Source organism: Scyliorhinus torazame, chromosome 3 (assembly GCF_047496885.1).
Source record: "Scyliorhinus torazame isolate Kashiwa2021f chromosome 3, sScyTor2.1, whole genome shotgun sequence".
NCBI classification, from domain to species: Eukaryota; Metazoa; Chordata; class Chondrichthyes; order Carcharhiniformes; family Scyliorhinidae; genus Scyliorhinus; species Scyliorhinus torazame.
Window position 1 is genome coordinate 112,310,957 of NC_092709.1, and position 15,803 is coordinate 112,326,759.

Below are 15,803 nucleotides of genomic sequence, written 5' to 3' on the forward strand. Positions count from 1 at the left end.
GACGGCCCCCTGCAGTGGGTTCCCTGGCGGTGCGGCAGCTGAGACATACAGAATGTTGTAGACGTTGGCGGGGCCAGAAGATCCCGGCCGTGGCAAATGGAGAGTCGCCTCTGCTGCCGGTAAATACGCCAGGGGGGTCGGCACTTGCGGCCAATCATAGAATTATTTGGATTTCAAAAGCAATTACACATTTTTCTGTTTTATAAAATTAGACGCGGTCACTTTTTTGCCTCGTTAGAAGCAACAATACATAAGAACATAAGAACTAGGAGCTGGAGTAGGCCATTTGGCCCTTGGAGCCTGCTTCGCCATTCAATAAGATCATGGCTGATTTTTTGTGGACTCAGCTCCACTTTCCCACCTGAACACCACAACCCTTTATTCTTCAAAAAACTATCTATCTTTATCTTGAAAATAATACGTTCAGAATAGGATACGTGTCTCTCTGTAATGTAATTACTGCAAAATTATTAGGGAAATAATGAAGGTACATTATGTTTCATGAAGTATCAATGATAGATTTTTCCCCCTTTTGCTATTATAAAGTTCTACTTTCCTCAATTGAATTTATATTACTGGTGACATGAAAGTAAGGGTCAGATAACAGGATACAGCTCGAACTTCCTTATATTATGCAATACTGATTATGTACTGTATTTTATTGAACAAAGAACAATGCAGCACAGGTACAGGCCCATCGGCCCTCCAAGACTGTAGCGGTCATGATACCAATCTTTGCCAAAACCTTCAGCACTTCCTAGTGCTGTATCCCTCTATACCCATCCTATCCATGTATTTGTCAAGGTGTCTTTTGAACGCCGTTAATGTATCTGCTTCCTCAACCTCCCCTGGTAACACGTTCCAGGCACTCACCACCCTCTGCGTAAAAAAACCTACCTCGCACATCTCCTCTAAACTTTGTCCCAGGGACCTTAAACCTATGCCCCCTGGTGACTGTAGACTGTAGACATCTGAGGATCCTGGGATTATATTCATTGGAGTTTAGGAGGTTGAGGGGAGATCTAATAGAAACTTACAGGATTTACAAGTAACAACTTACAAGGAAGCTCAGAACGAGAACAGAGTTGTTATCTCTGGGTTGTTGCCCGTGCCACGTTATAATGAGATGAGGAATAGGGAGAGAGAGCAATTAAACACGTGGCTACAGGGATGGTGCAGGCGGGAGGGATTCAGATTTCTGGATAACTGGGGCTCTTTCTGGGGAAGGTGGGACCTCTACAGACAGGATGGTCTACATCTGAACCTGAGGGGCACAAATATCCTGGGGGGGAGATTTGTTAGTGCTCTTTGGGGGGGTTTAAACTAATGCAGCAGGGGCATGGGAACCTGGATTGTAGTTTTAGGGTACGGGAGAATGAGAGTATAGAGGTCAGGAGCACAGATTTGACTTCGCAGGAGGGGGCCAGTGTTCAGGTAGGTGGTTTGAAGTGTGTCTACTTCAATGCCAGGAGTATACGAAATAAGGTTGGGGAACTGGCAGCATGGGTTGGTACCTGGGACTTCAATGTTGTGGCCATTTCGGAGACATGGATAGAGCAGGGACAGGAATGGATGTTGCAGGTTCCGGGGTTTAGGTGTTTTAGTAAGCTCAGAGAAGGAGGCAAAAGAGGGGGAGGTGTGGTGCTGCTAGTCAAGAACAGTATTACGGTGGCGGAGAGGATGCTAGATGGGGACTCTTTTTCCGAGGTAGTATGAGCTGAGGTTAGAAACAGGAAAGGAGATGTCACCCTGTTGGGAGTTTTCTATAGGCCTCCAAATGGTTCTAGGGATGTAGAGGACAGGATGGCGAAGATGATCCTGGATAAGAGCGAAAGTAACAGGGTAGTTATTATGGGAGACTTTAACTTTCCAAATAGTGACTGGAAAAGATATAGTTCGAGTACATTAGATGGGTCGTTTTTTGTACAATGTGTGCAGGAGAGTTTCCTGACACAATATGTTGACAGGCCAACAAGAGGCGAGGCCACTTTGGATTTGGTTTTGGGTAATGAACCAGGCCAGGTGTTGGATTTGGAGGTAGGAGAGCACTTTGGGGACAGTGACCACAATTCGGTGACGTTTACGTTAGTGATGGAAAGGGATAAGTATACACCGCAGGGCAAGAGTTATAGCTGGGGGAAGGGCAATTATGATGCCATTAGACATGACTTGGGGGGGGGATAGGTTGGAGAAGTAGGCTGCAAGTGTTGGGCACACTGGATAAGTGGAGCTTGTTCAAGGAACAGCTACTGCGTGTTCTTGATAAGTACGTACCGGTCAGGCAGGGAGGAAGGCGAGGGAACCATGGTTTACCAAAGAAGTGGAATCTCTTGTTAAGAGGAAGAAGGAGGCCTATGTGAAGATGAGGTGTGAAGTTTCAGTTGGGGCGATTGATAGTTACAAGGTAGCGAGGAAGGATCTAAAGAGAGAGCTAAGACGAGCAAGGAGGGGACATGAGAAGTATTTGGCAGGTAGGATCAAGGAAAACCCAAAAGCTTTATATAGGTATGTCAGGAATAAAAGAATGACTAGGGTAAGAGTAGGGCCAGTCAAGGACAGGGATGGGAAGTTGTGTGTGGAGTCTGAAGAGATAGGCGAGATACTAAATGAATATTTTTCGTCAGTATTCACTCAGGAAAAAGATAATGTTGTGGAGGAGAATGCTGAGACCCAGGCTATTAGAATAGATGGCATTGAGGTACGTAGGGAAGAGGTGTTGGCAATTCTGGACAGGCTGTAAATAGATAAGTCCCCGGGGCCTGATGGGATTTATCCTAGGATTCTCTGGGAAGCCAGGGAAGAGATTGCTGGGCCTTTAGCTTTGATTTTTATGTCATCATTGGCTACAGGAATAGTGCCAGAGGACTGGAGGATAGCAAATGTGGTCCCTTTGTTCAAGAGGGGGAGTAGAGACAACCCCGGCAACTATAGACCGGTGAGCCTCACGTCTGTTGTGGGTAAAGTCTTGGAGGGGATTATAAGAGACAAGATTTATAATCATCTAGATAGGAAAGTTGCCACCCAGGTTGATAGGGTTGTGAAGAAGGCCTATGGAGTGTTGGTCTTTGTTGGTAGAGGGATTGAGTTCCGGAGTCATGAGGTCATGTTGCAGCTGTACAAAATGCCGCATTTGGAGTATTGCGTACAGTTCTGGTCACCGCATTATAGGAAGGACGTGGAAGCTTTGGAGCGGGTGCAGAGGAGATTTACCAGGATGTTGCCTGGTATGGAGGGAAAATCTTATGAGGAAAGGCTGATGGACTTGAGGTTGTTTTCGTTAGAGAGAAGAAGGTTAAGAGGAGACTTAATAGAGGCATACAAAATGATCAGGGGGTTAGATAGGGTGGACAGTGAGCCTTCTCCTGCGGATGGAAATGGCTAGCACGAGGGGACATAGCTTTAAACTGAGGGGTAATAGATATAGGACAGAGGTCAGAGGTAGGTTCTTTACGCAAAGAGTGGTGAGGCCGTGGAATGCCCTACCTGCAACAGTAGTGAACTCGCCAACATTGAGGGCATTAAAAAATTTATTGGATAAGCATATGGATGATAATGGCATAGTTTAGGTTAGATGGCTTTTGTTTCGGTGCAACATTGTGGGCCGAAGGGCCTGTACTGCGCTGTATCGTTCTATGTTCTATGTACAAGATAATGAATGGCTTAGATAGGGTGGATGTAGGGAAGTTGTTTCCATTATCAGGGGAGACTAGGACCCGGGGGCACAGCCTTAGAATAAAAGGGAGTCACTTTAGAACAGAGATGAGGAGAAATTTCTTCTGCCAGAGAGTGGTGGGTCTGTGGAATTCATTGCCACAGAGGGCGGTGGAGGCCGGGACGTTGAGTGTCTTTAAGACAGAAGTTGATAAATTCTTGATTTCTCGAGGAATTAAGGGCTGTGGAGAGAGAGCGGGTAAATGGAGTTGAAATCAGCCATGATTGAATGGTGGAGTGGACTCGATGGGCCGAATGGCCTTACTTCCGCTCCTATGTCTTATGGTCTTATGGACTGACCCCTCCACCCTGGGAAAGAGCGTCTGCTCATCCACTCTATCCATGCCCCTCATAGTCTTGTAGGTCTCTATCAGGTCATCCCTCAACCTTTGTTTTTCTAATGAAAACAACCCAAACCTATTCAGTCTCTCCTCATAGCTAACACCCTCCAGACTAGGCAACATCCTGGTAAACCTCCTCTGCACCCTTTCCATTCTCTGACTATGTCCCGCCTCTCCCCCCCTCACCCACATTTCCCCAGTGTCCCCCCCCTTCCCTGTTTACTTCTCGCTTAACTTTCACCATCCCATTAACAAAAACAATAATAACAACAATAACAGTTCCCTGCAGCATCAGTCCCTCAGTTCCGGTCCAGTTTCTCTTCATTGATGAAGGACCATGCTTCCTCCGCCGTCTCGAAATAATATTGTCTCTCCTGATGCGTGACCGATAGTCTTGCCGGCTGCAGCATCCCAAACTTCACCTTCCTTTTGTGCAAAACCTCTTTGGCTCGGTTGAAGCTCGCCCTCCTTCTCGCCACCTCCGCACTCCAATCCTGGTAGATCCTTACCACCGCATTCTCCCATCTGCTACTCCACACCTTTTTGGCCCATCTCAGGACCTCTTCTCTGTCCTTAAGGCGGTAGAATCGCACGATTATCGCCCTCGGTGGTTCTCCCGCTTTTGGTCTTCTCGCCGGGATCCGATTTGCCCACTCCTTCTCCATGGGGCCCGCAGGGGCCTCAGCACCCATTAGTGAGCTCAGCATCTTACTTGCGTACGCTCCACAGTCCACTCCTTCCACACCCTCCGGGAGACCTAGTATCCTAAGGTTCTTCCTTCGCGCTCCATTTTCAAGGGCCTCAATCCTGTCAGCACACTTTTTATGAAGTGCCTCGTGCGTCTGAGTCTTGACCGCCAGGCCCAGGACCTCGTCCTCAATACCTGACACCTTCTGCTCCACCACGCGAAGTTCCGTCTCCTGGGTCTTTAAAGTCTCCTTAAGCCCCTCAATTGCCTGTAACAACGGGGTCATTACCTCCTTCTTCAGCAGGTCCACGCACCGTCTCACCACCTCGTCCTGCTCAGGCCCCCATGTCACCAGTGGTTTCTCCGCCGCCATTTTGTTTCACTCCCTCTCTCTCTCTCTCTGATCTTCTGGCTGCAGATTCTTTGGGCTGCAGCCGCCGCCGCCGGTTTTTCCCTCCGTCTTTCGGGGGGGGGCTCCCTTCCCTCGCGCCTCGCATCGGGTTTTACGGCCGTCCAAGTCCCCGTTGGGGCTCTTAAAAGAGCCCGAAGTTCCGTCGGAGCTGGAGCCGCCGAAACGTGCGGCTAGCTCATCCCTGCCGCAACGAGCTTCAATCTTTTTTTTTAATAGAAAAACAAAAAATTCTTCCTTCTAAAAAATAAAAAAAAACTTTCCCCAAGTTTCTTTGAAATGTCTTTCTTTTCTTTTTTATATTCCTCCAGAATTTCCCTGGGACCGGACTTCAATCTTCTTACAACATTCTAGGCGGGAGCCACCCGTTGTGGAACATCTCACCTACATCGCAGCCTGGCTTCGGGCCTGCCGCCTAGACCTCCGTTTGGCTCCGCCCCTGCTGCTCCGACCTCCGCGTGCGCTGGGCCCGACGCCTCAGCACCAGACACCCGCGTGGGGTTCCTCGCCGACAATAATCAGGGGGAGAGCGAAGAATCGGGGAAACCCCCGAAAACGGTGCAAATAGTGGCCACCGGCGGGAGCTCCTCTCGATGCGGCCAACCCACTCGCAAACGCCACCGGAAATCCACTATTTTTTTCAAGTGGTGTTCAACATGGATGAGGACTGATTCATCAGCTGTGCGAGGGCAGTGGGTAGTAATCAGGAGGAGGTTTCCTTGCCCATGCCATGATCTGCTGCCATGAGACTTCATGGCCTCCAAGAGGCAATGTTGAGGACATCCTCCTGAATGTGTACCACTGTGCTGCCACCTTTGGTGGGTCTGTCCTGACAGTGGGATAGAACATAGCTGAGGATGTATATGTCTGGGTATACCACCTGTTCTGGACTCCTGCAAAAGACAAAATATTTTCATTCTATCTACCCTATAAATTCCTTTAAACCGTTTAAATAGCTCAGTTAGATCACCCCTAATTATCTATACTCAAGGTAATACAAGTCTTTTCCATACAGCCTGACTTCATATTTTAATTCTTTTAGCCTTGCTAATTCTGGTGAATTTGCGCTTATCTCCTGCAAGTTCAATTTTTTCTTCATAAAGTACAACTTTGTGCCATGCAACCTAGAGAATCCTCAGAAAACATATCTAAAGTGATTTTTTTTACTACGCAGCATTTAATACAGTAGTAAACTAGCACCAAATTATTGAATTTCTACCTTTACGGAAATTTTGCAAACATACCCATTTCGGTCTCCGAAGATATAGTTTCCAAATAGTCTCCTAGATTGGCATCCTCGGTATATAAAACCACCCACTAAAGGGCTGTGACTAGAAGATTTGAATTCAACTGCTGGAGGTTCTGTTTCTTCAAAAGAAAAACAACCTGATCATTGATTTCTTACACGAAATGACAGCTATATGTAACAGATTAGGAATATATTTGCTTTACTTGCATTCTATGTGGAATGTTGGGTAAGAATAATACAGCTATAAGTTATTAGTTATTCTAATCACAACAATGTAGCCTCTTTAGTGCCGTTAAATTATTTTTCTAAAGATGCCATGTTTATAAGTGCAGCTGTTCAAAAGATTGAATGTATCTGTCAACAAGCATGCTTTGAGATTCATAATTACCATAATCTTTTCCCCTTGTTATCTTGATTATTCTTCCTGATGATTTATTCCAGGTATTTGACTCTGAGCAAAGTATGGTCAGATTACCATTAGCATCTATGAGATGCTGATCCACTGTACACCTACACAAAATCAATAGATTATTCAAGGGGGTCACTGCAAAAACAAAATCATTAAATGCACCTTACAGATTAAGTGGTAGCATTGCAAGTTATTGAAATTAAGTCAGATATTGGCATAATTTCATAATTCAATATTTCAAGACTAGTCATCAGCATTTCCTCCTTTTCAGATATGTTGACATTTCTCTTAAATGTTTTCAGACATGCTATGAAAATATGTGGGCAGATATTGGAGTTGGAACTCCCGAAGCCTGCTCTTCTGCCAATATGCAGTGGTGTGGGACTTCTGCCATCAGTCTTATCCGCTCTGTTCCAAATCGGGGCAGTGGGGGCTGTTAGGTCATTTGCACAAAGACCACAGCACCAGGAACTTTAGTGGCCACTTGTTCGCTTTGTTTAGGGTTGGGCCTGTTCTTGCCAAGGATCTCAGTGCTTCATAACAGAAAGTTCCATTTTACAACTGATGTTAGAAAACATGCATTGTAATTCTTCAGAATGATATCCTGACAAGGCAGAACACACTGTGCTGAAGTAGAGAGACCAGCAAGAATTTTGCAGAATTATGTCATTTAGGTTGCACCATCTCTTTTTCAGACATTGCATGAAAATCTGTTCATAATTTTTTCAGCTCAAAAGAATGGTGAAAATAAAAGCTCTCTCAATGCAGAAATCTCAATACATGCGTGGGAAAAGCAGCTGCCTCTTTTGACCGACTCACGAAGCATAGAATATCATCAGACTCTTAGGACCAATTCACTGTGAATTACAAGCCAATTTCTATCCTTTCTACGGAAGATGAAGAGGAATGGAGAGCTTATTTTCAAATGAAAAGCACATGGTTAAATCTCAACATAAAGGACACAACCTTTAGATTCTAAAAGTATCAATGAATGTTGAAGCGTTTTCCTAAACCTACACTAACGTCCTCTCACATTGGAAGTTCAGTTTTCTTTTCTCCTCTTTAAAGGCATTGCTTATTGTTGGAAGAGAGCTGCAGGAACCCTCCATAATTCACCCAAGGAACCATTCTTCATTTGTAAATGTTGATCTCTTCATTGCCTTTGTGCTGCCAGACTGATAGTCTGGCATCCAGGTCTGGATAAACTGCAATTACCTCCAGTTGAACACTAGAAAGACTGAAGGCATCAGCTTTGGTGCCCACGACGAATACAATACCCTTGGTTACCAGTTCCAACCCTTTTCCAGCCAGTGCTTCAGGTTGAGTCAGACTGTTTGCAACCTCAGTGCTGATTTGCATGGGACTGAACTTCTAACCCCATATTCTTTCTGTTGATACTACCCCTTAGGCTAGGGCATGGTCAATTCCAGCCCCACTTGACCTAGAGACAACACAATTGAAATTAGATGTTATTTAAAAATACCTGAGGACCTTGGCTGACCCCAACAAACTACAGTCACTAGGTTGCAACTTTAATACAAGTAACCTTTTATTATGGACAGTATTATAATTAAACTGACAAAAATGTAACTGACGATCTAATGCCCCTTTCCCATCCCCCCTGCTTCCTAACTACCCCATTCTCTATATACACACAGACAGACAACACAGAAGGGAAAAGGTGATTGAGAGGTAAAGAAAATATGAATAAAAATAAAAGGATAAATGATCTTTGATGCACTACGACGACTTACAGTTAGTGTCTTTCTGAATTTCAGTTTCCCACAGGACCATGGAATTCCTACAGTGCAGAGGGAGACCATTCGGCCCATCGGGTCTACACCGGCCCTCTGAAAGAGTACCCTGCCTAAAACCCACTCTCCCAGCCTATACCCATAACCCCACCTAACCTACACATCGTTGGACACTAAGGGGTCATTTAGCTTGGCCAATCCACCTAACCTACGCTTCTTCGGACTGTGGGAGGAAACCGGAGCACTGTTGGAAACACAGACATGGGGACAAAGTACAAACTCCACACAAACAGTCACCCAAGCCTGGAATTGAACCTGGTTCTCTGGTGTGAGAAACCAATTATCACCACTTAAGCACCATTTCCATAAAATTAATGAGAGTCACTCCATATCCAACGGCCACCCGTTATTCAGCGGCCTCCCCAGCAAGTGCTCATGCTAGTGCCGATTGGTACTCCGGAGGGCCCCGGCTCACTTGTCTGTGGCTCATGCACAGACATGCAACCTGTCCCATGTGCTGACTGCGAGTCGCAACCTCATCAGAGGGGTGGAACTCGGGGGAGCTGGTGGCCAACATCCCCAGCCCATGGGATGAGTCCAGCTTGGCACCCGGCAACCCCTCCTCCCTATCGGTGCCCTTAGGGCCCCAGGGTCCACCTTGGGATGGAAGGACAGCTTGTTCGAGCCCCAGCTGCCAGCTCTGGCAGTTCCCTGTGGTCTGCACCATTATGTCGATGCACTCGGCGATGCCTCCCACATGTCAGATGTTGATTTACCCTCAAACATCCGCCCCCAATCTAGGTTCTTCAGTTCCCGCCTAATATTGTTATAATTAGTCTTCCCCCAATTTAGCACATTCACCCTCGGACTATTCTTATCCTTGTCCACCAGCACTTTAAAATTTACTGAATTGTGGTCACTGTTACCGAAATGCTCCCCTACTGAAACTTCTACCACCTGGCCGGGCTCATTCCCCAATACCAGGTCCAGTACAGCCCCTTCCCTAGTTGGACTATCTACATATTGTTTTAAGAAGTCTTTCTGGATGCTCCTTATAAACTCTGCCCCGTCTAAGCCCCTAGCACTAAGTGAGTCCCAGGCAATATTGGGGAAGTTGAAGTCTCCCATCACAACAACCCTGTTGTTTTTACTCCTTTCCAAAATCTGTCTACCTATCTGCTCCTCTATCTCCCGCTGGCTGTTGGGAGGCCTGTAGTAAATCCCCAACATTGTCACTGCACCCTTCTTATTCCTGATCTCTACCCATATAGCCTCGCTGCCCTCTGAGGTGTCCTCCCGTAGTACAGTTGTGATATTCTCCCTAACCAGTAGCGCAACTCCGCCACCCTCTCTATCCCGCCTGAAACATCTAAATCCTGGAACGTTTAGCTTCCCATCCTGTCCTTCCCTCAACCAGGTCTCTGTAATGGCAACAACATCATAGTTCCAAATACTAATCCAAGCTCTACGTTCATCTGCCTTACCCGTAATACATCTTGCATTAAAACATATGCACTTCAGGCACCAGACCCGCTGTTTTCAGTAACATCTCCCTGTCTGCTCTTTCTCAGAGCCATACTGGCCCTGTTCCTTAGTTCTCCCTCAATGCTTTCACCTTCTGACCTATTGCTCCGGTACCCACCCCCCTGCCATACCAGTTTAACCCCTCCTGTGTGACACTAGCAAACCTCGCGGCCAGGATATTTATGCCTCTCCAGTTTAGATGCAACCCGTCCTTCTTATACAGGTCACACCTGCCCCGAAAGAGCACCCAGTGGTCCAGATAATGAAAACCCTCCCTCCTACACCAGCTGTTTAGCCACGTGTTTAGCTGCTCTATCTCCCTATTTCTAGCCTCACTGGAATGTGGCACAGGGAGTAAACCCGAGATTACAACCCGAGAGGTCCTGTCTTTTAACTTTCTGCCTAGCTCCCTGAACTCCTGCTACAGTACCTCATGCCCCTTCCTGCCTATGTCTTTAGTCCCAATACCTACAACGACCTCTGCCTGTTTGCCCCCCCCCCCTTCAGGATGCCCGCTATCCGTTCTGAGACATCCTGGACACTGGCACCAGGGAGGCAACATACCATCCTGGAGTCTCTTTCACGTCCACAGAAGCGCCTATCTGTGCCCCTGACTATAGAGTCCCCCTATGACTATTGCTCTTCTGCGCTTTGACCCTCCCTGCTGAACATCAGAGCCAGCCGTGGTGCCACTGCTCTGGCTGCTGCTGTTTTCCCCTGATAGGCTATCCCCCCGACAGTATCCAAAGGGGTATACCTGTTCGAGAGGGGGACAACCACAAGGGATTCCTGCACTGACTGCCTGCCCCTTCTGGTGGTCACCCATTTCTCTGCCTGCACCTTGGGTGTGACCACATTTATATAACTGCTATCTATGATGCTTTCCGCCACCTGCATGCTCCTAAGTGCATCCAACCGCTGCTCCAACCGAACCATGCGGTCTGTGAGGAGCTCTAGTTGGGTGCACTTTCTGCAGATGAAGCCACCCGGGACGCTGGAAGCCTCCCGGACCTGCCACATCTCACAGTCAGAGCACTGCACCCCTCTAATTGAAATTGCGTTAATTACATAGTAAATTAAATTTAAAATTAAAAAAAAAAGTTACTGTTTCCTAGCACTAGATTTCTACTATAAATGTGAAAGCTAAACACAGTACTCTCCGATTTTTGGCTTAGATACCCCTGTAAATTATAATTAAGTAATTAAGTAATGATTTTTAATTAGTTTAACAATGTTTAATTTTTAAATTTAGTGTAGATTCCCAACCAGCGAATCAGGTGACAGCTTTACTGTGATGTCACTTCAGTTTCCCCCCCCCCACACAATTTGAAACGGTAATGAAAATAAAAATAAAAATCACTTGCCTTCCCAGGATGCTCTCTGGTTGTCTGGTTTTGTTAATTGTGCCAATGCAAATCAGGGTGCAAGGTCAATGTATGTTATATACAGGGAAGTACTGGTAAATGAGGGTTGGATACTAACTATGTCTTAGCATGCAGACATCTTTTCAATTCTAAACGAATTGAACCTCAAATTGCACGGGAAAGATGTTGATTGCTTTTGGCACGGTGAAGAAATAGATGCTTTCCAAAAGTCATTGAATGTTTGGCAAATGCGAGTATAAAGCCAAAACTACTACATGTTCCCTACACTACTACAACACATCGAAGAAAACAGTGTTTGTAAGGGAACTGTCAACAGACTGGCAACCCTGATTCAGCCGCATCTGCCTGCGAGGATCAGCAGTTTTTAATCACTACTTTCCAGAGGAGAAGTTTCCAATTTTATAGAGAAGAGGTGGGTGAAAAATTTGAGTGTTACATCCCAGAGTTAATTGTTAACTAACAGCTGATCCCAAATGAAGAGACTGAACTTCTGTGCCTCAAGTGTGACAGCACATTAAAAACAGCCAAGTCTATGAGGCTGTTCAATGCTGCCTTTGTCAGAGTGCAATGGAAGAAGCAAAAAAAGGAGAAGCGACAACGAGCACGGCACCAATAGGAGGCTCTGCCTAAGGGACATGGTCAAAGGTTGCCACGCTCGAGCAGGAAGGTCAGGGGGAGACATCCAGAAAACAGAGGTGACTCTCTAGACATAGGGTTAATTGTAGAAGAGTTTCACATTTACAAATGAGTGAGAGGCAATGCCGGGCATGTCTGTGCTTATCCTGAGATCTGGAGCTGGTTTTGCCTGTCCCCCAGCCCCATGTCTCTAGGTGGTGCCCCGTTCCCTGCACTGGGATTCACTACTCCCGTCAATGGGATTTCCTATTGAGGCCTCCCCATGGCACCAAGAAACCCGCGGCGGGGATGCGCTGCTAGCGGGAACAGTGAATCTCAACGGCCGGAGAATTTTGGCCTGGTACATCAAATATGCCATGTTCCTCGTGAAGACCTGACTCCATGTAGGGTTGGGGGCTATCCCTTCAGTGGCTTTGAAGGCAAGCACAGTGCTCAATTTCTTTGCCTCTGGGTCATTCCTGGGATCAACAGGGGACCTGTGCGTCTTCTCACAGTCCATAACATATCGATGCACAAAGGAGATCACAGGCGCCCTTTACAGGAAGGCACATCAGTGTGTCAGGTTTGATCTGGACAGAGATAGCCAGACTGTGAGATTCACTGACTTCGCCACCATTTCAGGCTTCCTAAGACTGCACCTATGTGGCTACTAGGACTCCATGGCAGCAGCACCTAATGTTTATAAACAGCAAGGGCTATAATTCCATCAATTGATGCATAATCATCGGACACACATACTGCATGTTTGCGTATGGTACCCTGGGAGTTGTCAATACTCCTGTATCTTGAGTCACTCCCAGGTTCCTGAGAATTTTGAGGGGTCAGTACATTTTCAAGCATGACTGCTTGGGGTAAGGGGTACCCACCGAAACGATGGCTAATGACACTGGTGCATCGCTCTCAGAGTCATTCCGAGGAGAGGTACAATGTTGCTCACTGCAGTGGGAGTGTCATTGAATGAGAGGATGGCTAAACATTGACATAAGAGGATTCCAACGTACAAATTAACAACACCTTCAGTTGACCAAAGCATTCCCAGAACCATCAAATATATTTACAAAAGTGTAATGTGTTTCCAGTGATAGCAGATCCGTGACCCAAAAGTGACATCAAAATATCTTAACTGTCCTAATCCTATTACTCGGCCTGGGTGCTGCCCGGACATCCGCAGCGTGGGTGAAGGCAGCTGCTGACTTCTATGTCCTGATGTCTGCAATGCGCTGGCGGCCATCCTCTGGTAACCCGAAGCCTGGAGGGCCCAGCCTGATTAGTGTCTCCTATTCAGGGGCAGAAGCACCCTCGGTAGCCTCAGCAGCTGGAGTAGATGGGGTCACAGGCTAAGGGAAATGTGAGGGGCTGCACATCCTAACAGTGTCCTGAGAGGAGGCCCCTGGGATGGCCCCTAGGCCCCTATGGGTGCCAGAGGGCCCAACCTGACTCCTGCAGGATATAGTGCATCCGGAGGGAGGTCCGAGTGCCTCGTTACCATGACATCTTTTCTTAAGTGTTGATGAATTTGTGCTAATTGTCATCCGATTTTGTAACCAATAAAGCAAAAAAATGATGCCTCTAATTTAATAACTGTGATTTTGAGTTTATACACAGAATAATTAAGCATACTTACCTCCCTGGATTATGAAGTCCATGTGCAAATATTTCTGGTGGTTGATTGGTGCTATTAAAATATGGATTGCTTCTGGGTATAGCATAGGGTGCATTGCAGGAATCAGTATCTACATCAATCCGAAGCACGGAGCCTGTAAAATCACTGGAAAGGTTATACAAGTATTAGAAAAAAAATACATGCATAGACTTAATAATAATCTTTTATTGTCACAAGTAGGCTTACATTGCAATGAAGTTACTGTGAAAAGCCCCTTTTCTTAATAAACAAGGATGAACTGTAACAGAAATTGCAAATTCAAATAAATTGTCATCTCGGGTAGTTTGCCAAGCAGCAGAATTTAGGCCAAATGTGGACACCTCTCATTTGGAAATACTCCTTTAACAATAGTTTTGTGAAAATGCAGAGGGGTAAATAGTTGTTTTGCACCAACAGTTCCTCACATATGTGGGTTTATGATTTTAATCAGCGGACAATGAGGTGGTGTCTAATCAAGGTGAGGTGCTTCTCCACAGAGTGAGAAAATTGGAAGACAAGTTGATTTAGCTCACTACCACCAACTGAGAAAAGTAATTGCAGTAAATGAATTTGGCATGACTGTTTTTACTCTGATGATGTAATGGTGATCTGGTGCAGATTTTGTAGGAAATTACCTGGTATTTCTCCTGAGGGAAAGGGGAAGAGGGTGTGTGTCTAGTGAGAAATACTGACATAATTAATAAGTGTTATTATTGTTAAATGTATGAGTCAACACCAGTTCCCATGCAGTCAAGTGATAATTATACACATCCATATTCCCATGTGGTCCAGTCCTAGGCTATGCGCTCTGCTTCAAACACTCCGTAAGCTTGTGCTTACTGCTTTGCTTAGGAATAGTATTGAATTCTTCCTATGTTTTCAATTGCAACCTCATTATTTTGCTTAGCTAAGCAAGTTTTGTATTGCTACTGGGAGATACTAAATAGCGACCTTGCATTTCTATACAACAGCGCCTAATCACATTCTCCAAAAGTGCTTTGCACATTCTCCCAAAGTGCTTTACAATCAATTAATTCCTTCTGAAATCAATTTGGTGTTATGTAGGCTATTACGTTATCCAAATTGTGTAGAGCAAGACACCACAAATAGCATGTGAGATGAATGATCAACTTGAAGTGTCGGCTCAGGATTTTGGATGAGATTTTAATTCTCAGACAGGGCTTTCAGTTAACATCTTACCTGTAAGCGCTCTGGGAATGCAGCATTCCTCAATACTCTCATATAGCTTTAGTCTAGATAAATGTTTTTTCAAGTGCCTTTGAAGATTTGAGGGTTTTAAACTTTTATTTGCCAGTACTTCCCTGCATATAACACACATGGGCTTTCCATCCTGATTTGCAATGGCACAATTAAAGCAATAATTCAAGAAACCATCTTTCTACTGCTTTGTTCCCAATTTCAGTTTCTTCTTAATTCTCTGTTCACCAGAGGCCTGGGCCTCTGGATACAGCTCACACCAGCACTGCTTTGCCCTGCCTTGGGCTCTCCTGAGAAGCACTCTCCAGCAGACTCAATTGTGATATCCTGGCCTGTTTGTGCCTCGGGCACTCTTCCTTATTACAAAATAATCCATCTTCAGTTCTTCACACAGTCCTGTTGCTTGCTTGTTGGCAGTTACAAAATAGAGGAATTGCTCCTCCATGATTTCACAACCAAAGCACGGACGTACAAGGCGTGTGATGCCAGTGTATGTGCTGGGCACGTGACCCTCTCTCTGCCGCTGCCTCTGGCGGAAAGACTCAATCATTCAATTCAAAGGCTGGTCGCGGCCGGCATTCGTTTTTTTTATACTTGGAAACTTTATTTCCAATACCTGATTTTTCAAAGTTTATAACTTTTTACTACTGAAAATTAAAACAATTTCAATTGAACATGTGCATCATTACATTTACACACAAACTTTGTTTTAAATATATTCCCATTTCTTAAGAAATTTAAACAAGTATAAAAAGAAGTACACTCTGGTTTTTACTTTATAAACGATGACTTTAGACGAGAAGAAGTAATTTATCAAACACATACAATGCGCATACT

The 15,803-nt window shown here is 45.5% G+C and overlaps 1 protein-coding gene across 3 annotated transcripts in view; it reads right to left on the reverse strand.

Moving 5' to 3' along the window:
* The window catches only part of hhip (hedgehog interacting protein), a 435,190-nt gene that overhangs the window by 149,031 nt on the left and 270,356 nt on the right, over positions 1–15,803 (reverse strand). For 2 of the 3 annotated variants that reach the window (XM_072496135.1, XM_072496134.1), the window contains exons 7-9: positions 13,731–13,874; positions 6,787–6,908; positions 6,394–6,517 (exon numbers count right to left, since the gene is read on the reverse strand). In XM_072496135.1, the coding sequence (XP_072352236.1) occupies positions 6,394–6,517; positions 6,787–6,908; positions 13,731–13,874 (390 nt within the window). The remainder of the gene's footprint in view (positions 1–6,393; positions 6,518–6,786; positions 6,909–13,730; positions 13,875–15,803) is intronic. The other variant, XM_072496136.1, reaches the window with a different exon arrangement.